Genomic DNA, 24111 nt, shown 5'->3' on the forward strand with positions numbered 1-24111 from the left:
AACTGTAGCTTCTTGGCATTTTAAGTTAACTGATTCATTTGTTTTTCTTTAAAATGATGCTATGGAAGGCGATGCCTTTTTAGTGTTGTTTCAAGAAGCTTACAGAAATAAAATCCAGCTTCAGAATTATAATTACAGAATATCAACTGCCATATGTTATTTTGGTTGTTTAGCATTACCTCTCATGAGATTTTATTGTGAGATTAACAAGTAAGGAGTGAATTGAAGAGGAAGCTTTTTTTCCTGTCCCTCAGTCTGAGAAAAAACAATATACACTGCGTGGTAAGTTTTGTTTTTGCATCTGTACTTGCAAAGATCATGATATTTTTGTTTTCCCTTGTAAACAAGAGCGACCAACAGAATGATTTGGATAGGCAGTGTCACAGTTTTTAGTTTACTCTTAATTTAGCCCATGTTCTTTGACACTGAATAGCTACATGTAGCACCACATGTACAGAAAACTGTCTGTCCATCATGGCCCCTACATACTGCTCTTTCTTCAGATCAGACCTTGCTTGTCAATCAAGGCATAATATGGAATATATGAATTGGAATTGCACAACTTTGGAAATTGCACAACTTTGGAAATTTCGGAACATTGGCTTTTATGTTGTCTTTCTCCTCGTTGGCATCTAATGAGCTATTGTCAACACATAATAAATTATTTCTATTCACAGATCCATAGAAGGGGTCATTTCTGAAGACAAGTCTTTCTAGATTTTCTAAAGGCATCAGAATGACTGTAGTGTTGTCATTCTTCACATATATTTCCATTATAACATGGAATACAAATGACTATATTCTGCACTGGAATATTAGATATGCATCTTTTGCATCCTAAGACATTTTTTGTGGGTTGGTGGAAGTGGTCCATGTTCCAGGTTGGAGTTAAGAGGAGGCATAAATACGAGGTAACCCTTTAATACAAGAGTCCTCTCTTTACTCCTAGTAATGGCCTAAGATTAGAAGCTCCTGATAGTTACTTGGTGATTGGGACTGGATTCTTGTTATATGCATTTGGCTGGGCTGTATCCAGGTTATTGTAGCTTCTGAGGTCTTGTTCTCCAATATACAGCAAACAAAGCTAGCTTTCAAACTAAACTGTAGAGAGATAAATAAACTGAATCTTCTGAGAGGAAAAGCAAAATCACCCAAGTGGTAGTGTCAGTTTCTTAGGATACGCACATGTTTATAAAGAGTTACTTACTCAGTTCCTGCTCAGGTAAACTGTTGAAATATGGTACAATTTGTTGATAAAAAGCTGCTCATGAATAGAGAGATTGAATCCAAGATTGAATCCAAATCTGATCTCTAGGTAAGAAGTATTTTTTACTGCGAATTTCTGTAAGTACATCACATCTTCTGGGTTAATTAATTTCCCATATATAATGGATTTTCCCTGGAAAATAGATGTGCTTTTTTTTTTTTTTTTAAAAAAAAAAAAAGAAATGGGGTCCAGTTGGTTTTGTTCCTCATTTATTTATTTAAAGTCCACAAACAAACAAACAAACCCAATAAACCAAACAACAAAAACAACAACAACAAAAAACATATTACTGAATTAGTAAACAGATGTGTGTATTAGAGCTGTATTTAAATTCATGACATGGGTGTTTTGTTAATTGCAGCTTTTACAGTCCTGTCCAAGTATGACATTAAACTGTCCAGGGTCAAGCATGGACACAGTGGAGCATAAAAAGAAAGAAGAGCAGCTTTTATAATGATTCAACCAATAAATATACTTACAAACATTTACTTGCCCAAAGTTGATCAAATGAAAATTGTAATCTCAGAAGATGAAGCAAAGACCCGTCTCTCATCAACATGGACATATGGCCTCAGTCCAAGGCCATCACAAGGTATCAAAAACCCTTCTCCAGAAGGTGCAGCATACAAGAAAAAAGATATAGCTAAAAATTTTCAAGTGCCCCAAATGGTTTCTCTTAGTGAAGCTCCTGAACAAGAGGTGAATAACTTGCTGTAGAAATAGCTATAGAGAAAACTTGAGATTTTTGGATCTCCTTCCAGAGAATTGCCATGAAGCAAAGTCTTCAATCTGTTTGACTCTTGTTGTATTGATGTCTAGTAGTAAGAGAAACGACCATTCACTACACTTTACATTAGAGATACAGGATGCAAAAGGAAAGAAGAAAACTCCCTTCCTTTACAATTTGGAAAGCGGTGTAGTTGCAAATGAGGTAACAGGCATGGACAAGGCACCGTATGGTGTGAAGGACTTTCTGTTGGGTTAGTAACGCTGGGAGTCTTTAGTGGTACAACTGCAGGGTAAAATCACTAATGAGTTTATGCACTGACAGCTAGTAATTAAAGTACATGGATCATACTAATGTATCATTTCATCTACAAGCTGTGGAGTCTTTGATGAGGAGCTTGTTATATATTTCAATTCATCTGAAATTAAAAGTACAACAAAATCGCTTCACTTCTGTCCCCTTTCACCCAAGCCTCCAGCAAAGCCCTTCAGGGACACCACGCTGAACTAAATCTTAAGGAGTTAGATTCTATGTCCTCATTAAAAATACTGCAAAATGCTACTATTAAGTATAGTGGCAATATGGTGATTTGACAGTTTTAGTGTTATATTGATCAATTTCCATTTCAAATATCATAAACCTGCCATGGCCCACAGTCCCCAAAGATGTTTGGTAAAGAACCTTTTTTTAAAAAATTCCAGCATTTAATTGTAACTGATGGTGCGTGTCAGTACCAGTCTCAGGAGGGCTTCCAGCTGCAGCTCCAGAAGAAATGAGAATTCCCTGCGTGACCCTGATGGCTTCTGCACCATAAAATCTTTCTCTTTATGGTATTGAAGTTAAAAGCGACACATACCTTTCCCAGTTGGATGTTTGGAGCGGGCGTGCTAATGCCAAATCATGCTGAATAGAAGGAAAGCTTTCTGGGTTATTCATTTGCATATTTTACAACATATATATGTTTGTATGTTTGCTTTAAGTAGCAAACAGCATTGCAGCTTGTTCAGTAAGCCCCAACATCTAAGCTGCAGTTATGTGTTTTTCACTTCCATCACTATAGTTCATAAAACCATTAAGGTTGGAAAAGACCTCCAAGATCATCTGGTCCAACCATCCCCCTACCACTAATGTCACCCACTAAACCACGTCCCTGAGCACCACATCCAACCTTTCCTTGAACACCCCCAGCGACGGTGACTCCACCACCTTTTCCAATGCCTGACTGCTCTTTCTGACAAGAAGTATCTCTTAATTTCCAACCTAAAGCTCTCCTGGTGCAACTTGAGGCCATTCTCTCTAGTCCCATCACTGGTTATCTGCAAGAAGAGGCTGACCCCCAGCTCCCCACAACTTCCTTTCAGGTAGTCATAGAGAGCAATAAGGTCTCCCCTGAGCCTTCTGTTCCCCAGACTAAACAACCCCAGTTCCCTCAGCTGCTCCTCACAGGACTTGTGCTCCAGACCCTTCACCAGCTTCGTAGCCCTTCTCTGGACATGCTCCAGGGTCTTGATGTCCTTCTTGTAGTGAGGACCCTAAGACTGAACACAGCACTCGAGGTGTGGCCTCACCAGAGCAGAGTACAGGGGGACGATCACCTCCCTGCTCCTGCTGGCTACACTATCCCTGATGCAAGTCAGGGTGCTGTTGGCCTTCTTGGCCACCTGGGCACACTGATGGCTCATGTTCAGGCAAGCATCAATCAGCATCCTCAGATCCTTTTCCTCATCACAGCTTTCCAGACACTCTGCCCCAAACCTATAACACTGCATGGGGTTGTTGTGACCAAAGTGCAGGACCCGGCGCTTAGCCGTGTTGAACCTCATCCCATTGGCCTCTGCTCATCAACTCATCCTGTCCACGTCCCTCTGCAGGGCCTTCAGGCCCTCCGGCAGATTGACACTTCCCGCCAATTTGGTGTCATCTGCAAACTTACTGAGGGTGCACTCAATTCCCTCATCCAAATCATCAGTGAAGATATCAAAGAGAATGGGCCCCTACACTCATCCCCGCTGCTATCTTTGAATTTAGTCTGTAAGTATCAGTAGTGGAGATCTCCATGCAGATGGGATTCCAGGCTGCCAGCAGCATCTGGAGGTCTTGCACAGGTGACAGGATTGCGAGCAGCAGGGTTAGAAGTGCTCCTAGTCCAGCTGTCTTCTTGCAGTAGTGCCACCACCAGCAGAGCACACAGATAGCTTTTGGCCACAACAAAGAACCAAGTGTCATTCTTATCTATGACAGGTTGTTTTTCTGTTTTACTGTTTGGCTCTGTGTGTGATTCAAACCCTGGTAAAGTATTTTGTCACATGCTGATGATAGTGCTGGTTTGAGTGGTCTCTGAGCTGTGCTGCAGAGCACAAGAAGTCATGGGGACCACGTCTCTTCCAGAAAAATTGCTGAGTAACTTTTAATACCCTCTGTAAAAAGTGATCTGGTGTATGCCTTATCAAGAGAAAGGCAATCTTCTGTGGAAGTGGACTACAGCAAAAATATTTTGGTAGACAGGAAGAATATATTCTTCTGGCCAGCACAGATATTACTAGGCATAAACTCCTTGCAGAATTCTTGATACCGTATAGCTAAACCAAACAGAGGCCTAATTTAACTCTCTTTTACTCTTAGCAAAGATAATTTCACCTGTATTGTGTGCTGTGATATTAAAAGACATTTCACAGCAGGAAGTTCCAATATAAACTGTAAGCAAACTGTTGTCCTGCATAATTCAGATCAGAGACACTTAGTGTTTGAATGATTGAAGAACACTTCCTTGAACATCATCCTTTGATGAACTTTTTATTTTTTTTCCTTCTCTCTTACTTTTGAAAAAATCTGGATTATACATGGCTAATGGGGGCTCTGTGGAGAGAGATTTTTGTGTAGTATAGAAAAAAGAAGTCTTTTTGTTTGTATTGAAGATTGTAAACATGAATCACTAAAAATAGAATTATCTATAAAGTATAGGGATACAGAAAACATAAGAGGAAGAAATTTCTATTCATTCAGACTGGTCTGTCAGATAACAAGTTACTGTCAGATAACAATAACTCATGCACCAACTGAATGGGGTTTTATGTGCATAAAATAACCCTTCTTTATTTTTTGTCCAGGTTTTGATTTTGTTGTTATACCTTTCCACCACTTTGAGCAAGACAAATTGTTGTTTTGGCTTATAGGAACTGTGCCACCTCTGTCACCAAACGAATTGAATAAGAGAAGCAATAGGAAAAAATCAATTTCTGCATACTGTTTCCTGTCTCTTATGGCTCTTGCTGCAGTTGTACAAAGTGGTGACTGACTTCCACTATCCCTTTTGTAAGCAAGGAGTTAGTTTGATGTGTGGTTAATCACACTGGAAAACTGGAACATTTCAGTAGTTGAAAGATGTGAAGTTCTTACTCATTTGGTTAACTATTAGTTTAAGTATAGGTTAAACTATTTTATGATGCAGATTTATTAGGCTAGTTACTTGTGCAGGCGTATTTTTGCAAGGATATCTTGTGCTGGTTGAATTCAAACTTTAATGTCACAAAATGGAAGATTTCTTTTATGCTACAAAGTCCCCTTCAAGAAAAGAACTTGTCCTCAATTAAGAAAGCTTAAGTTTGATATGTATAGAAAAAGACTGCTCTCACCCAGGAAGCTTTTGAAAACTCTCCTATGTATCACAGTTATATCGAGAGTTCAATTTCCTAGCAAAGCATGTCATACATTTACAAGAAATCAAATTGTAACAGCCAGTTGTAAGGGAATTGATGCTACAGTCTGTGTTTTAGAGTATTGGACTAACACTGTGCCAGGCAAAAGAAATATCAATAGACTAAATAGGGGAAGGAAATACTTATGCTGATGGAATGAAGTATTGATTTGAAAAGGGGTCAAAACTTTGCTGTGTGTGCTATAAATAATAAAATTGTGAATGTGCACTGGTGGTTTTTTTTAGAGATTTTCAAGATTCCTAGAGGCAGTAATACTGCAAAATATATAGAACTACACTCCTATTTTATTTGCTTATGTATGACTGTAAGAAAAATAGATACTCTCTAAATTGTCTGACTTGGTATTGAGGTAGATATACTAGAAAAAATATTCTGCTTCTGAAGGAAGAATCCTTATTTACAACCTGTTTTTGAAAAGCTGGGGGGAGTTTCAGTTCCATATATGCGTTCAGTTGGAGGGCACTAACGGGTATAAATCAACAATTGGTCTGTAGGCTTTGGGCTAAGGGTAACTCCCAACACTAAGGATCTGCCACTTGTTTTTATTGGCTTTTGGTGATCAGGCTGGGTAAGGACTAAGTGTCTTTAGAGGCTGAAGAATTTGTACTTGTGGGAAAGATAAGCAGAAAATGCTTATAATTTATCAATTAAAAATCTATAAATATTTTTATCACAATGTGATAAATGCATTTCAATTTAGCACAGTCTCCACCTACACAGTCTTCACCTGCTGCAGTTTTACAGATAAGGCTGTATTTGTACATCCCCAGGCTAACCAAGGAAACAGGGACAGGGGAAAAAAATTCTCTGAAGTGGGTTTGGGAGCTACCAACCCACTGAAGGCTGTGTTTGGACTTCATGGGTGCCAAGGAAGGGGAGCTCTTGCCACTGAGCGGCCACGTGCACACACCAGGCAGTCGAGGTGTGCATGTGGCTGCTTCTTGGGACCAGCCAGCCCTGCTTTCTCCTTTGTCCGCGTTCCTTTTGTGTTATTTTAATAACCAGCTGCATTGATGATGTGCAAGGACTGGTTGTTTTTTATAAGCCACTTTTTTGTTTCTTTTAAAATAGAAAGATGAAAACTACAGAAGCCTACCACGAGATACTAGTAGCTGGTCTAACCAGTTTCAGAGAGACAATGCTCGGTCATCGTTAAGTGCCAGTCATCCCATGGTGGACAAGTGGCTGGAGAGGCAAGACCAGGTAATATATATGTATATATATATATTACTTTATTCGATCTAATCGTTATGCTACTCCAAAGTATTACATAGAAGTATATTCTTATGTGATATTGGCTCTCTAGGCAAGATTCAAACTCCAGAAGTATGCTGACTAAATCTGTATGGGATTGCTTCTGCTTCCAAAAAACTGCACTAAGCGCAAAATTGGGCAGCTGCAAACTATTTCATTTTTGGGTTATACACCCACTTATATAGTATGTGAAATACTGCTGTTCTTCACAAGTGATACCAAGAGGGTTAATTTATTTAGAGACTATTATTTTTATAAATATTTTGCTGTTAAAAGTTAATAATATTATTACACAAGAGACCAATGTGGGTCAGGTTAGATATTGCAGTTTTAAATGCTTGTTATTCTTAACCTTGCAAAATATATGAATAATAAATATGAAGAAACTGCTATCATATTTATTTAGTGTACATTTCTACCACTTCTGATCTTGGGATATTTTGAGACAGTAGTTCCAATTTGTTTTTCCTATATTAATAAGCTGGCAGTCATAGAGGGTTGAAGGTCTTAAATTAATATTGCATAGCAGTCACTTCATGTATTTGTCTGTGTCTGAGATTTTTCAAGAAGTGTCTTGAAATGTACAATGAAAATGCAGCTTTATTCTGGAGACTGGAGGTATAACAGGAAGCCTATACATAGAATAGTGCATATGTGGGATTATTTTCTCATTTTTCTTCTTTATGCAATGTTGAATTTTTGCATTGACATTATTGTACAAGGTTTGTATTTCATGGCATTAGGCTATAAAAACAGAATTTGCTTTATACAGATGAGTTTCAAAGAGAAGTTTACCTCCTGATGTAGCCCAAGCTTTTCACACTGTGCTGTGTGAACAGAGGAAAAGTTTTAAAATCCAAACCTGGGTTGGTATCTTGCGACTGCTCTCCCTTACCCACAGAAGTCATAATTGATAGTTGAAGTTCAGCATGCCTTAATCCTAGGGTATTCCAAACATTGTTTATTCATCCCTATTCTTATTTAAAGAATGTTACCTAAGTAATATCACACAGTATAAAAACCTTAAAAACGAACAAACTAAAAACACCCTAAACCCTCACAAACCAACAAATGTGAGCTATTGGCTATTTTTGTATCTGTGATTAGCTGCAGATTCATTTCAGCTCATACGGCTCATGAAGAAACTTTGTCCTTGGTCCTTGTATTTTTTCCTCTGCACATTTAATGATAGGAACGGTGCTGGCAATTCCATTGCTGTTTTCCTCTCAGAAGGAGTCCAGGTAGTACGGGTGAGTTTTACTGCTGTCGTCTCCATCTATATTGCAATGGAAAGTTGGTGCCCAAATCTGAAGGTGTCTCCTGTGATAGTGCTGTTTGTTTGATGTTTTCGAGGCATACTTCATGCGTCATTAGATTTTCACTGTGGCAGTTAATGAAACTGTTGTCTCAGCAAAAGAGGTTGGATTGGGAATCTTAATAGTGATCTTCCTGTAAAATGTTGGGTACATTAATATTTTAATAGATGAGCATCCATGTTCAAAGAAGCATTAAGTTTTCTGCTGATTTTAGTCTCTGAACAGCTTAACTAGTTCAATTTATTCACAAATCAGGTAAATAATTGGGCACTAGTGGTAGTCTGAAAGTGCATTTATTACCCTAGTTAACCGGTCCAAGTCTGAATTTGCAAATTTCATATTTCTTCTGAGCAAGGTTTTGGCTTTTTGTTTGTTGTTTTTTGAAAGAGAAAGGATTAATTCTTTCAATGTGTTAATGAATCTGTCTGTACCTGGAAGATGCTTGTGCGATTTCATGCCAGCAGGATAATTAATTAGACTGGAAACCAACTAACAGGGTATGAACAGGAGAAGGCCCGTGGTGAAGAAGGGCTGAAGCACAGCTCTGCAGAGAAGGGAGGGATGGGCCTAGGGGAGAAATTCCCTTCCCTTTGTCTTTAGGTTTTAAACTCTTGTATCTTATTCAGTGTCCTTTGTGGGCTTTTTGTTTTTCATTGGTTAGGCCTTTCACTTCTGTTTGCTTTTTGTTTAATTTAGTGGACTTTTCTGGAAAGTGTGGTAATAAGCAAACCAGAAATTTCAGAACACAGTCACGTTCTTGTTCTTTTAAAAAGACAAGTAACGAGTTCTTGTAACTGCAGGAACTACAAATAGATGAGATAATCATGCCAGAGACAAAAGGCCAGTCTTATCTTACTGCCCCTGGCTTTAAAGCATATTACTCACTCAGAAATATTGTTGAATTTATAAATATTCTAGTTATAAATATTCTATATATTCCAGTTCCAATGCTGTTGTGTATATAGCATTTATTTTTCTTGCAATATAGTTTTCCATATCCTATTTTCTCCCCTTTACTAAAGCTCTGTATTCAAAACTGTAGAAATACTGTCAGTGGAAATGGGTAACCTGAGAGCAGACGTGCAAAATGAGAAGCTCCAACAAAAAGGCTGCAGTGTAGTCTAATCTGGCAAAGTCAATTCATTTAGCGACTTCCAGACCAATGCCTGTGTGTTCAGCACAGCCCTGGAGGCGGCTGGAGAGGTCTGTGCCAGTACGTGCATAAGAAGTAGCAGACGGTAGGTCTGGTGAGAGGTGTTAGGCCATGCCAAGAAGAAACCAGTTGTGCAGGGCTCATGACAGATAGGAGGGATGATAACAGTGCTGGTCCAACCTGCCTCTATGGCTCTGCAGGCTGGATGGTCGGAAACACTGCGTTCATCTGGCAGACTCCAGGGGCTTGTTCTTGGATGGCGGCTTTCCTGGCTTGGACTGAGTTGCTTCTCTCAAAGTTGCCTCATCTCCTCATTAGAATATAAGGAGAAAAAACACAGCAAAAATGTCAGGATGATCGCTGTCAGTTTCTACCATACACGAACATTTGCTGGAATTGTGATGTGCCAAACAAGTGCAGTTGTTTTTCTGTGGACAGCGCCTCATTTCCGATAACCAGAACCACAGAGCAAACAATAGTCCTGCAACATCATGGCCTGCCCTGCAGATGAAAGTGCAAGATACCTCCTTTCTAGGAAATCATTATAGGCTGCTGTAGCAGGGACTAATCAAGGCAGGTTAGATTTATATTCTAGTAGTTGTAGAGAAATACTTCTTTAGACTTGTGTAGGTCTTAGTGTCTTAAATGGAAGAATGCATGAAGCCTGTTAAAATTCCTTGAAGTAATTGCTTTTGCTCCTACCTATTGAGCTTTACTAGGCTCTGCTAAATTAGAATGATACATCAAAGAAGTGGGAAAGATTAATTTTGCCTCCTGCATCCTTTAAGATGTTATGGTTGTATATGCTGGTGAGCTACTTTTACCTGAGGTTTGTTCCAGTTTGTTCTCCAGTTTTCCACAGGGCAAACTGCTCAGTGTAATTCTCAGAAAGCTTTGGTATTTCTTGTGGCCATGAAGGCAGTTATGTGAAACTGTACCAGAGAATCACTTTGCCATTATAAAATCAAAAATCCAAATACCATTTCAGAATAAGTTTAGAAAATTAAGGCCTGTATTTTTTGTTACTGCTTCACCCAGTAATTTCACTAGTTCTGCCATACAGATTGCCAAATGATAATGATAAAAAATTAATTCTGAAATCTTTTAAGAAAAGTTTTTTTTTCTCCCTTCTTCACCTTCCCTTCCACAGCACTTTCTTTTCTCCTGCAGCAACCAGGCTTTGAGGAATTACTTGAAATACTTTACTTCTATCCAAATTAATTCATCTATATGGTAATATCACTTTTATTTGAGAAATCTTTTCTTTTTTTTTTTTTTCTTCATTTCACCTCAAGACTTGCTCAGGGGCCTGATCAAATCTGGAATCATGCTGTTTCGTACCAGAGAGACATGAAAATGTAACATATGAAAGAGTTAAATTTTCACCAATTTTTGAAATTTAAGTATACAGAACGCTTCTCTTGGGTGGTCATTTTAGTTTCATTAGTCGAATATTGAAGCTGGCAGTGATCAAGAAACCTTGAATTGAAATAGTATATTCCTTGCTCTGTTGGAGAAGCCTATTTCGCAGAAGGATTAAGAGCACCCTGCTGTTCTGTGCGCTGGGAAAAGGTGCGAGAACAGCAGGAAAGGGAACTTCTACAGCTGCCCTGCTTTGTTTTGAAGCGGTTGATCAGATTTGCAAATACAAAGAGATTGGTTCAATTAAACCCATATTTAAATATATATGCATATATGTATTTGTATTTGATACATATCTATATATATGTGTACTTGCCAGCTAATGAAAGCAAGGTAGGAGATGAAGTAAAATTTCATGGTTATTACAGCAGAACAGGTCTGGTTCCTAAAATCCCAGTGGCTTCCAAGTACCTAGCAAAAGCCAGAGATGAAAGCAACTAAATTATATCCTGAAATGGGATGAGAAGTGGTTGCTATTGCTGTCCTCTTGAGCAGAAATTTGCTGTGCAGAACACTTCTGGTAAGTTGTTTATGACATCCATCCATAGTGATCTTGTACAGTCTCTCTGGTTCCTTTTCCAACAATGAGATCAGATGTTCAAATAGCATATGGTCTTAAATCTCCAGCTATAGAGTACCTGCCTTCAGCTGTTATTTTCAGCACAATAAGGCCTGCTTTTAATATGATTGAATCGACTCTAAAAACATTCAGATGGTATAAATTAGTGCATTTCAGCACTATCAGTTGAAAAAGAAAATCAGAGCTTTAGAGATAGGTTGGTGAATTTAAACCATTAATTTCCTTTGGATTCTTATATGCCAATTTACCCATGTTGTCAAATTTTTCATTTAACAACAAAAGCCCTGATTCTATTTTATGCCTTTATATAAGAATAGAAGGTAGAAATGTAGCTAATTTGTTCTGTTTAGTTTTAAATGTTTCACGGGGGTAAAGCTAATGTATATAATCATCTTTATTTTCACCGGTGTACCTCTTTTGTGTTTCTCCTTGTCCAACAGGTCTATTTTTTACTTTTTTGTTTGTTTGTTTTACTATTTCTGTAATTATACTACATAAAGGTCTGCAATTTCTGTGTTTCATGAACAGGAGATGGAGAGGCTTGAGGGGCAGAGTTTGTTCCTCCCTCAAAATGCTCATGTGTGGAGATTGAAACTGCAGGAAAAGATTGTCATTAGTAAGGAATTCTGCTAGTTAAAGATTTGGAAAAAGGAATAGCTAGGCTTCAGTCTTAACCAGTTCTCTGTTATTCTGCACAGTGTCAAATGGAGTCTAATTGCTTTCCTCCCTATCTGAGTATGTACATTTCATAATGGTAACCTTAATGAATATAGAACCATGACAGCAGATAAAGTGTAAAACAGAAAGATGGTAGGAAATGTTATGTTCTTTAGAACACCTTTCTGTCACAAAGACAGGTATGCTATCTATATGTTCACAGCTCTAGGCCTAATGAAGGGGGCTCGTCTTTTTTGGGGGGGAGACTTCACTGGATTGCCACAGCCAGCCAGGAGGCTGTCCAGGCACTGCGAGACCACGCATGACCATGCTGTGGTTGGTTATGAGATAAAGAAGCGTTACCAGGCAGTGTACATGGCCCCAGCTTTATCATGCAGTTTGCTGTGTTTCTTCAGGCAGAGCTGTAGGACAAGGACAAGAAAGGCTGGACTTGGCATATGCTATCATATTAAGTGTTAGGCCATAGGGTAAACATGGGCAGGTAGAGGTAGTGGCCAGCAGTGACCATTGGTAGAGGACTCACTTATGGTTTATGTTAGTCAAAGAGCTGATCAGAAGTCCTCAAGGTGCTCCTCCAAAAGTTCAGTCTCCCCAGTCCCATACCCACTTGCACCCACTCAGCTTTTTCACTACTTGAGGCTGGTTCTTGTCCATGTGATCCTATGTGATGTCCATGTGATGGCTTCCACCTGCTGGGATGGTCAACATTATTTTATGATGGTCAGCACCCATATTTGCACAGTGTTAACTCCTTTAGCTCAGGAACAAAAATGTCCACTTCTGACTCAGCAAGGGCAGCAGCTGCATCTAGCTCTGGGCCAACGAAATGCCCCATGTGGCTGTCAGATGAGCACCATGATGCCTCGGAGCCATGTCTGCACACAGGTGTAATAAAATACATACATTTTTTGACTAATCATACCTTAGGGATGGTTTGTATATATGATAGAGTCAAAACCATTAAACTTCCCAGAAGAAAATGTAGTGGTGTTAGGTATCACTAATCTATACACAACCGCAATTGAATGATTATTCTCTTGACTTGTTTCAATGTTCTCCTCCATTGTATCTATGATTATTATTGTTGTTACTAATACCACTACTACTATTACATTAGAAAAAACACTGTGCAGTGAGATCCAAAATGAGATGCCTGTATTGCCTGTATTTAGGTGTTGAGGTGTATGTGAGAGCAACTGAGCTGCCTCCAGGCTGGACTCCACTGAGACACTTCCAGTGGCTGAGGCTCTGCTGGGTGTTTAGGTGCCCAGGTCCCACAGTAACAAGCTCTTATGATGGCCATGTCAATTTTGTATTTTTATATTTGTGATTTCTGCTTTAGAAGGTTGAAATTTTTATTTTTATTTATTTATTTTTTTTTTTACTGTGAGAATCGGAGTTGCAGGTCTTCTCTAGATTTGAGTCTGACTTTGAATCCAGATGGCTTCAGATCCAGATTTCTAAATCTAAACTTCATTTCCATATCTAAAAGCCATTTGTTTTAGGTTCTAACTTGATCTATGCCTGGTTTTTGTGTAGACTCAAATTCTTTTCCCATTAGAATAGTTGTCACATATGCCGAATTCAGAAGAATCTATGTCGTCTTCTTCAGGTAGCTCAGATATGAGTATGCTAATACACATATTTATTAATATTCTTTAAATGTGTGTATAACCACAGAAGAAGAAGCCTTAAAGAGAAAGGCCCATCTTTATAATGAATACATTAGTATGTAGAGAGATAAAATTTCAAAGTTCAAACTACAATATGTGTCAGTTTTAAGAAAATATGATCGTGGAATTCAAAAGCTTGTGTATTTTTATGCAAAATGGACATTTATGGACATGCCCTGAATTGTATATTTTGGAAAGAGTTTCTTTTTTGTATTTGTCTTGGAGTTATGAACAGCTTTAATGTTATTTTTCTGTGCTGAGGGTTTCGGTTTATATGAGATAGGAGGTTGGAATAAACAGCTTTATTGCTTGGGGACAGCTGTAGTAGTGCTGCTTTTATAAACAGTGTTTCATGCTGGCATCTATCTTGTTCTCCTTCAAAAATAATCTGTCATTTCATACTGTGTATTAAATAGGTGAGACAGTTTCAGGGCTACAGCCTATGTTTGGTTATGTGCTGCTGTGTAGATATGAATGCAGTGGCAGGATGCAGTTCTGTATGTGGAGAGGTGTCAGTAGTCCACATTAAAAAAAAAAAAAAAGTTGACTTTACCAAAACAAAACAAAAAACCTCTCATGGATTTTAATTCTTGTCGAAATAGACATGCACCATATGCAGATGTGTATCCGAAACAGTCTCTCTTACAGACATGTATACATATACACCTATGTACAGATGGACTGGGCTAAAGTCTGAACAAGACCTACTCTCTTCTGCAAAGCCTTACTGAGGAGTGTTGGCACACGTCACGGGCATTTTTAGGGTTGCTGGTAACCACACACTGCTGGTTTCCTGCCCTTTTTGGATCAAACTATTTAAGTAATCATGTTATAATGGTAGTTAATGGTAATTAAGCTATGATACCAGGGAAATATGTCATAACTCTTTTAAATTACATGGAGATTCTGTAAGAAGCTTTAAATAAATTATTGCTGTTATTTTTCCTACCATTTCCTAAACATGTTGCAGAACAGTACCATCTCTGGCTTTTTTGACTGCTGCCTGTCCGTGATAGCAGGTCAGATAAGGACATCTGAAGGTCCCTTACTGTGCATAGAAGAATGTTTTGTCTAAAGGGATGTTTGAGATCTTCCTTCTCTGCTTTTAAAAACTTGCTTTCCTTTCCTTTCATCGCGCTGAGGAGGAGATTTATCTTCCAGTGTGTTTTCTTCTTAGCACAGGCATACACAATGTTGTATCCCAACTATATAGCTGTTTATAACAGAAACGGTCTCGGTATTTTCATGATGTGCCTGCTGCTGCTCCCATGCTGTGTCCTCAGAAGCCCTGGTGGGAAGGCGCGATGAGTTCTTACTGCTGGAGGTGCTGATGGCTGGCGGTGCCGCAGCTCCCTGGCGCTGGTCCCCAGGCTCCTGACATGGGGCCGAGTGGGGTGGCTTGGCTCAGCACAGATCAGCACAGCCCAACGTGCAAGGAGGAGAGCCCAGGGAGCGCTGCGATGGCCTCTGTAATGTGAGAGTGAGCAATACAGCCTGCCAGGGTAACGCAGGAGTGAAATACATTAATAAAATTAAAATTTGTCCTCATTCCCTTGGTGGGTAATACAGCTAATGAAAATAGATCTCACCAAATCAAGATAATTTATTTCATTAGTTTATAGCACTAGAACTTTTCAGGGGAGTGCATGAGGTTGGTGCACCTCATGGGCATTTTTAGGGTTGCTGGTAACCACACAACGCTGTTTTCCTGCCTTTTTGGACAAAACTATTTAAGCACAAACCTGAAATAAATGCGGTTCCACTGTCTGCTTCAAAGACCACAAGGTTAAAAGTTTTAAGTGTATTAAACCAATTTTGTTAATTGTGTCTATAGAGGATTCTTCCTCGCCCTTGGTGAAGCTTCTTAATTTAAAATTCACATTCTGCTGCATTCCGGCCTTTTAACCAAAGTGTAAATGTGCAAATGATTAGTTGTATCATTGCTGCTTAGAAAGAGATTCTGCATTTATGTTTCAGAAGATAGTACTGGTAGTGTCTGATATTGATATTTTTAATGTAAAGAAAAAAAACACTTCTGTGCTCTCATTTTCTCATTTCTTTTCTTCTTCCTGCATGTCTGTTTTGTGATTTGCAATGTATATTTCTACTGGAAAGCTTCTTCCTTTCTTCCTAGGAAAGAAGTGATGCCGTCTCAAAACCCCAGCTCCCCAAATCCCTTTTCTGTTTTATTTTCAGGTGTCTTGATGTCTTTCTTCATGTTCTATCAGAAAGACACCATTTAAAATTGAAAAGTTGTCTCAAATGCATTTTTTTCCCTCTGTTCCTTTCAAATCATAAGAAAATCCAGGACTGAGAATTTGCTTGATTTTGCTGCCAAGCCAAACTTTTATAACTCTGCATTAAAAGTCAGCCTGGCCTTAGCTAAAGCTTCAAGTTAACTTAATTTTCAGTTAATTTGATTTTCATTTTAGAATTTGCTTGCCTTGAAATGGAAAAATAAGTGCTCTTTTTTATTATTATTTTTTAATAGTCTAATTTTCTTCCTGGTACAATTTTTCTTCTAAATGGCAAATGTTACTTATTTTCAATAATTATTTGTATTACAAGTTTGTAGTGGAAACTGTAGTATTTTCTGCAATAAAACACAATGAGTTACCCAGACAGGAACATGGAATTAGGACTTGTTGCTTCTCACTGTAGTTATTAGGAGAGATTCAGGTAAATCCTTTGGGGTCACGCAAGCCAATTAATTCCAAACAGAACAGAAATAAAGTAAGAGTGCTTATTTTGGGCAAGGGAAGATGACAGATTTTATATGAATGGGAATTTTAAACTAATTTGTTCAATTATAGCAGGATGATTATTTTTCCTTCTGTAATTTATTAGTTATAGGAAGATGCTTGCAGAAGAGGGCCAAATTTGACCTGATGATTGTGGAAGAGATAATTCATTTTCCATTGATGTAAATAACAGTCTGTTATTTTTTAAAAACCTTGCATGGGCAACTGATTTTAATGCCGTAGTTGCACTTTGCTGTAAAGGTGGATGATGGTACTATATAACTTGGAGTTAATAATTGAATTACATGGAGCAATTTGTCTGTGTTTTTGTTTTATTTGTGGTTTCAAATTTAATCTTGATTTTATTGCTTAAGTATGAGTGTTTCGTTATTTAATGTTGTCCTCTTTAGCTATATTAAGTGGTTAATGTAATTTATAGGTTACTTTGAGAAATGTCGTGATTCTTCATGAAATGACACAAGATTTAGTGAGTGCAGCAACTCAGTGAATGGAATTACGTAATGTGACCTAGCTGATGGGATATACCACAAGATTTTAATTTATTTAATTGGTATAAGGGGAAGAAAAAAGAAGATAATAGACCAGCCTTGCCAATTCATTCTTTGACTGATTTGAAAGTAAGTCCATCCTGAATTTATCTTGAAAATACTTGGAGTTGCATCTGACATGGTCAATCTAGATAGCATCCAGTGCTGGTGAGAGGACGAGGAGAGAGAACAGGTGTTAGGTTGGGTAGGAAATCAGGATGTACTAAACAGTTATTTACTTTTGTATGTGTCAAATGCAAACCAGGAGAAGCAACGATGTGCCTTTCTTTTAATCTTCTCTTTTTATTTGATCCGATTTAATAAATAAAATTGTTTTTGTAAGACCCAGCAACTAACTGCCAGCTGCCTTGTGGCACTGGTAAGGGTTTTTGCTCAGTCCCAAAGAAGGAAAACTGATTTGTAACTCTCGCTGATGGAAGTTCCATACTCGGGGTATACAAAATTAAAATAAATTCAGCACAGCTAGTGTTTCCATGAGGAAGCAATCGATTGGAAACACATGATGCTAGTGGCACTACAAATATTAATGAACTAAAGATTTCCTGTAATAGACTGCTGTAAAGATTTTGCTTTTGAAATAAATGTTCCTTTTAAGTTCCGATCTTCTGTATGTTATATTTTAAGCATTCCATATTTAGGTATCACTCACTTTCATCCCAGCTGCATGTGATTACTTTAACTTCATTTGGGTTGATTTTTTATACTACATATATATACATATATTTCAGCCCAGAGATAGTTATTTTTAAATATGAGCAAAATCAGTTGGCTATTTGCGTTATTTTAGCACATTTGCCACTTAAAGCATTGTTTATTTTCACAGTTAATATTGAGGCCAGCATACATATGTGCAACTATTTCCAAAAGGAAAGAAAAAAAGATATTCTTCAGGCTGTATGTTGTAAACATTCTTACATGCTGTGGAATAAACACCTGTGGAGTGAGGTATTGAGTATGAACAAAACCTCTCTGGTCCTACCAATATTTCTTCAGGGTGCTTGGCAGGGAGCCAGTGTTCAGTCACTTTATATCAAAGCTTAATTTCCTCTTCCTCGTGGACACCCTCATTTGTCTTCAAAAATCTTTACTTTCGTAATGCTCAAGAATTCATGATTGCTTATAATTTCAACCCATTTATCCAGAGCGCAGACTAAATTAAATGCCCCAAAAGAAAGCAGTCATATCTGTGAGCATCTCTATTTAAAATTATTGAAACTTAGACTGACTATTCCATCAAGCCACTTTTATTTATCTTGATTTCCTAGGCAATAATTATAACAACAAAGCGCAGAGTTCAGAAAGTAAACCCATCAGTATTTCGTCCTTGTAGCTATACTCCATCAATATAAATAGCTCTCTTCGTGAAGACTGTTTTAACTCATCCTCTCATCAGAACTGATGGATTTTGCTGGTGATTTGAAGGTCACTAAAACCAGGCTGTGTGCAAAGGCAACATCTGACACCGTCATTCCTGGGCAGGCTAGTGCGGATTGCACGCCCAGAGCAGCCATGCTGCCAGTGCACTGGGAATACCAAACTGTTCCTAGCTGCCCACTTCCACAAGCAGTGTTTTAAAGTGCTCTCATTGACATCACATACATATATAAATGTGTGTGTCTATATGTTTAAATGTATCCCTACATCAATTGTAGAGCTGACTTTAGATAAGTGATTTTCCAGTCACCTTCTTAACATATGCTTATCGGGTATAGTATATCCTCCTTGAGTTTTAGAGGAGAAAGTGTCCTGTGTAATTGTTTGCATATTAAAAGGGGTAGTAAAGAATAATGTTTTGTTTTCTTTGACTTTTACTTTGCTTTAGCCCCCCCAAAACCTGTAGACTCTGTGGGTATATACCTACAGCTAGCCTGAAATCATTGTGGTAGTGTAAGGTGCTGGTTTTGATAAATAAGGTAGCAGTATCAATTTAATTCACTTATCAATTTGCAACACGAGTCGTTAGCAGCGTGTTTTAAAAGTAGGAATGATAATTATTTATCTCTATTTTTGATTTGAAGAATATTTTTCAGGAAAAACTGAACTTAAAGCACACAGCAGTTTCTCAAATTTCAGATTTTGTATTATTTCTCTTTCCCTGTGTTAGTACTGGTAGCCTGAACCATGACGGCTTTGTGTGATTGTGGTGGCTGAAGTCAGGAGACCTGGAATAAGATTGGAAACCAGCAAAGCTTTTAACGTGGCAAAGTTGAACAATGCTGAACCTCGGAAGCACAGGCTCGCTTCCAGCTGGGGTGTGCAGCCAGAATAGTTTCAGAAAAGAATGCTTCAAAAGTGCTTAAATAACCAATTCATGCTTAGTCCTGTAGTATTATAAATCTGCAAATGGATTCTGTAAGTCACCTCTCTTATCTCATTTACACAGTTATTTTTTTTTTTAATTTTTAATATTTTTTTCCTGAAGACATTAATTTCACAGTGTTGGATAGCTTAATTTTCTTCTCTCATATTTTAGTAGACTGGCAGTGCCGATATCACCACGTCTGACACGTCATTTTTTCTCTGTACAATACGGTGTATTTTGTGGATCTAGTGCAGCAGTAGACTGGCCCAGAAATCACAATCTGGGATTATTGTCTTTGTGTATCCTCAAGGAGTAATATTTTAAAGTCACTGCATCTGTTGGTACTTAAAAGCACGATTTTTACTTTTTATTTTTGCCAGTTTTTACCATCTGTGTGTCTGTTTTTTGGCTCCTTGATTTAATTTTTCAGTTTAATTTCTCAGTTGCAGTGGGATTTCTTTTCTTTCTCACACATGCTCTTTTTGACTCATCCATGAACTTGCATTAAAAAAATAGAAATTATTTACAGCAGTTGCATTGTAAAATTCTTGGCCTTCATGATTTGGAGGTTTTTTTAATGATAGCTTTTTATCGAGTCTTTTCTAGTAAAAGCACGTCATTTTTGGAAGTGAAATAACTTTTATTACACTTTGTTTAAGTTTTCAAACATTACCTTGGATTAGATTGAAGCATTTTGGCGGGAAAAGCTACCTTGGTCACATTAAACACATTCTAGTCTTTCATACTCGTTTAGTTTTTAATGCTCAGGAGGGAATAATTTTCTTGAGAAATCTGTGTTATAATCATAAACAGACATAATTCAGTAATTTTCTCATGAAACATTGGCTGAAGTTTTGGCGCTAATGACTTGAAACTCACACAAGCAGGAACATTTTTGTTTAAATTCCAAGAAAAATACTAATGAAATATATTATAATAGAAACAAAATACACATACAGTGTTTTACAGACTGTTTTCAATCAAACGGGTGTATCTTCAGTTGATAAATGTCTCATGAATTCAGGCATGTTCTAGCATCTCAAGAATGTACTGATAGAACTCGAGTCATTTTATATGTTTATCCCTGACAAGTTTACAAAAAAAAGTTACAATATGTAAACAATTTTTAATATACTAGGGTAACTGTTTAGCACATCTATCAAATATTTTGCTTCTGTATTTATTTGTGAATATTGAAAGCTCTGCTGTTCTTATCTTTTCTCCGACATATGCACTGTGCTTCTCACTTGAAATATAATGCATTCTTTAAGGTCAAATTTAATGGCTTTTTAAGAAATAAGCAGATGGATTTTTAGCCTTTTTTGAATATTTTTGTAACCAAGTTTTTAAAAGTTTATTTTTACCTCCTGTTGTACTTACTTGCTCATAGTTCATTTTCAAACCAGAATATGGACCTGCTTCCTTTTTAATCTTTTTTTTTTTTTTCTTTCTTTTTTCTGGTTTCTATTTAGTATTTTGCGTAGTGCTGCAGAAAATAATGAGTTACATGAAAATATTAGCATTAGAAGGTAAAAACATGTTCCTTTTTAGATACGTGGCTCCAACAACCTGTAATATGCTTTTTGTACTGTGTGGTCTGCCTTGATTTATTTTTCTTAGCAATGATGTAGACTATTAAAAGGCCAAAAGAAATACTTTCTTCCCTTGATAAAGCATTTTTGAAAGGAAACAGTGCTGTGAAATTCCGAGGAGCAGAATTGGTCGTCTTCTTTAGTATCTGCATATGCTTGTAGATTTTCCTATGTGCTGTAACCCCTTTTTACTGTGTTATGGAACTGGGAGAGCGTAGTGTTTTTTCACAAACTTATTTGAGCTTTCATTCTCACTCAATTCATGTTGTGTTTTGCTGAAAGGATTTTGTTTTGAAAGAAGAGGAGTATTAGATCCTTATTTGAAGTTCTCAGTTGTCATAAAAAATAATAAATAAATAAACTTCCCAATTTTGGATACTTTTCCAGTTTTATTAATAAATGTCCAAGAAGACCATTTATAAGGGAACCAGGAACGATTAAACTCCATTCTCAAAACTGAGTTCCAAAATTTTCCCTTGCTCTAAGAATTTTATTACTGCCATGTTTAGCTTCCTGTTCTCCTGGCAAATGTTCTACTGTTACTGTAAGTAATGGGGAAAACTGACTGAGGAAACCAGTACTCATTTCCCATCATGCTGAGATGTGCACTGCGTTACAACACTGTAATGATGACCATGCATGAATGGAACTGATTTAGAGATGATAATATGTGATCAAGAGACCGCTGAGCTTTGTTTCCCTGTGTCTTTAATCTTGAAAAGTTGGGAATTTTTGAGAGGAAAAAAATGGAGAAGTTTTCAGGCAAAAATAAAAGTCGAGAATAAAAGAGGATTCTTTTGCTACTACAGTTTGTTGTCCGTAGAGGTACTTAGAAAACGATGGCTGAAATAATCACCTCTTCTTTTTTTTATTCCTTGCCTTCTCTGTGGAATACAAGCTTTTCTTATTTTCTGGTAAGATGGAGTTGTAGGACCATGTAATTAGAATGTGTGTGCCTTGTCCTTTTGGTGGTGTTAGTTTACTTTGGACTGAGAGAACTCAAGCAATGCGAAGAGACGGGCACTTGAAGTGCCGGAGAGCAGTCCATCAGTTTCCATTGACATCCTGTCCCAACCTGTGTGTTGCTCCTACCTGGAGTCTCAACTGACTTTGTCTTTAAGTGCAGCCCATAAATGCGCTCAGCTGTGCTTTACTATATATTTTAAAAAGCTCGTGGGAAGCTGGATATAAACTTTCACGCTAGACAGTGACCCGACTGACGCAAACATTGAACTCCTTGAGGAGAGGAGGTGCTCGTTCAGTTTGTTCCCAACCCTTGCATTGCAGTCGCTTTCTGCAGTGACGTGTAAGGATTGATTTCCATGGCAACACGGCTCTAGCTTGTGCTGCTGTGAATGTGGCTAATGGTAATAGAATTACAGAGTCATTTTAAATCCTGTTATGTTATTAGGTCATCCGAACCATCCTCTTACTATGCATCGAGTTATTCCCTGCAACCTATCTTGTAGTTCTTTGTCTGCGCTGCTTTTACTTGTGTTGAGCAGTGGGGATTCTGCCTCTTCTTTGGGAGACTTTCACCATCACAATCACCCCACTGAGGATTTTCTTGTGATATTTAGCCTCATTTCACCTACTTTCCCAGCTCTATGGATTTATACCATGTGGAACTTCTGCTCTGATCTTCTTACTTTACCTATCAAGCAATTGTAGTTAATCTTCTCCTTCCCCTTCGTCAGAATGTAACTGCTTGGTTCTTGTGCTTTTCAGGGTTTTCATATGCGGAAAAGCGGGTTTATAAAGTGGCTTTTTGACTACCTCATTTTGATAGTGTCTGGTGCCTGGTACTCAGATACTATTTAGATGACCTGGATTGACACAAAGAGCTTCCAACTTTCCAGTGCTGAGATTGCTTTGCGTATGCACCACTACAGTGCTGGTTTTTATGCATGCGTGCGTGCCCTGCTACATTCGATGCATATAGCAGCGTGTGATGAGTGGGAAGATAAGTTTTTTCTCATAAAGCTCAAGAGGTGCTCCTTAACCATTGCCACAAGTCAGCTGAAGTATGCTTTCAGTTTGTCCTGCTTGTTTGCCCAATATAAATGTGGATGGGTGTAGACACCTCTGTTGTCCTGCAGATACACAGGTTGCACACTTTGTCCACTGTTGTGCTGTACTCTTTCTAAATCCTTCCTATCTACACTCCTTTTCCGCCATGAAGAGAAATAATTTCTAAATCTGTCCAAAGAGACATACAAGTTATTCTGCTCTACTTTGGACATGGCATGGTCTCTGCTGAGTGTAGCTTGGTCAGATCAGGAATTAGTTTAGAACAGGTAAAAGAAAGTAGATTGCTACACAGCAGGTAGGGAGGTGTTGGAGTGATCTGCTGCTGTCTCACAGGGGTGTCTGCAGATACATGAAATCCTTGTACTCTACCTGTTTTCTCAAAAATTGTTGTGAATTTAGTAAGAAAGATGGAAGAATATTGACATCTTTTCAGTAATGTGTTGTTCCCACTGCAACTTCAGCATTCTTACATCATTTTCTTTATTAATATCTTATACAGATGCCCACTTCTTTTGCATTTTATTCATTTACAGAGTAAATAAGTACATATTACATTAATATTCATCCATACTACCCCAAGAGGGTAGAAGACTGGGAATTGCCATTTTAAATTACTTTTAGAGCTAAATGTGCTGCAAAAATATTAATGCTGCAGTAAAATTCAGGTATATTAAATCCACCACACTATTATCGTGCGCTAATTCTTTAATTTGTGGTGACATTTGCTGTTGTTTTTTTTTTTAGAGGTGGTGCTACTTTTTCTGAGATTCTTCCCTTTGAGAATTAGATCAGATTAGATTTCTCAGTATGCATTATCTTACATTTATTCAAGTTTCAATATCCTCAGTCACCAGGCTTCTCAGACCACCAGTGTGACATATATATCAAAAGTCTCACAAAGCTCATTGATTGTGTTTTAAAAGATTGTTTTAAACCCAAGTTTTATTTCACTAACAAATTTTGTCACTTTATTTTTAACTTGCTTTCCAGATTATTAATTCTTTAGATAATATTATCTCACTGTCAGTTCCTTACGAAAGCATTAGCTTTTCTATTTTAAAGATTATTTTAATGTTATTTTGTTTCTGTG

At 37.7% G+C, this 24111-nt stretch overlaps 1 protein-coding gene across 24 annotated transcripts in view; it reads left to right on the top strand.

The window, feature by feature from the left end:
• The window catches only part of PARD3 (par-3 family cell polarity regulator), a 444438-nt gene that overhangs the window by 184161 nt on the left and 236166 nt on the right, over positions 1-24111 (top strand). For 19 of the 24 annotated variants that reach the window (XM_068673555.1, XM_068673556.1, XM_068673553.1 and 16 more), the window contains exon 5: positions 6782-6913. The exons of the other annotated variants lie outside the window; for them this stretch is intronic. In XM_068673555.1, the coding sequence (XP_068529656.1) occupies positions 6782-6913 (132 nt within the window). The remainder of the gene's footprint in view (positions 1-6781; positions 6914-24111) is intronic. 24 annotated transcript variants of the gene reach the window in all.

This window comes from Anas acuta, chromosome 2, assembly GCF_963932015.1.
Source record: "Anas acuta chromosome 2, bAnaAcu1.1, whole genome shotgun sequence".
NCBI lineage: Eukaryota > Metazoa > Chordata > Aves > Anseriformes > Anatidae > Anas > Anas acuta.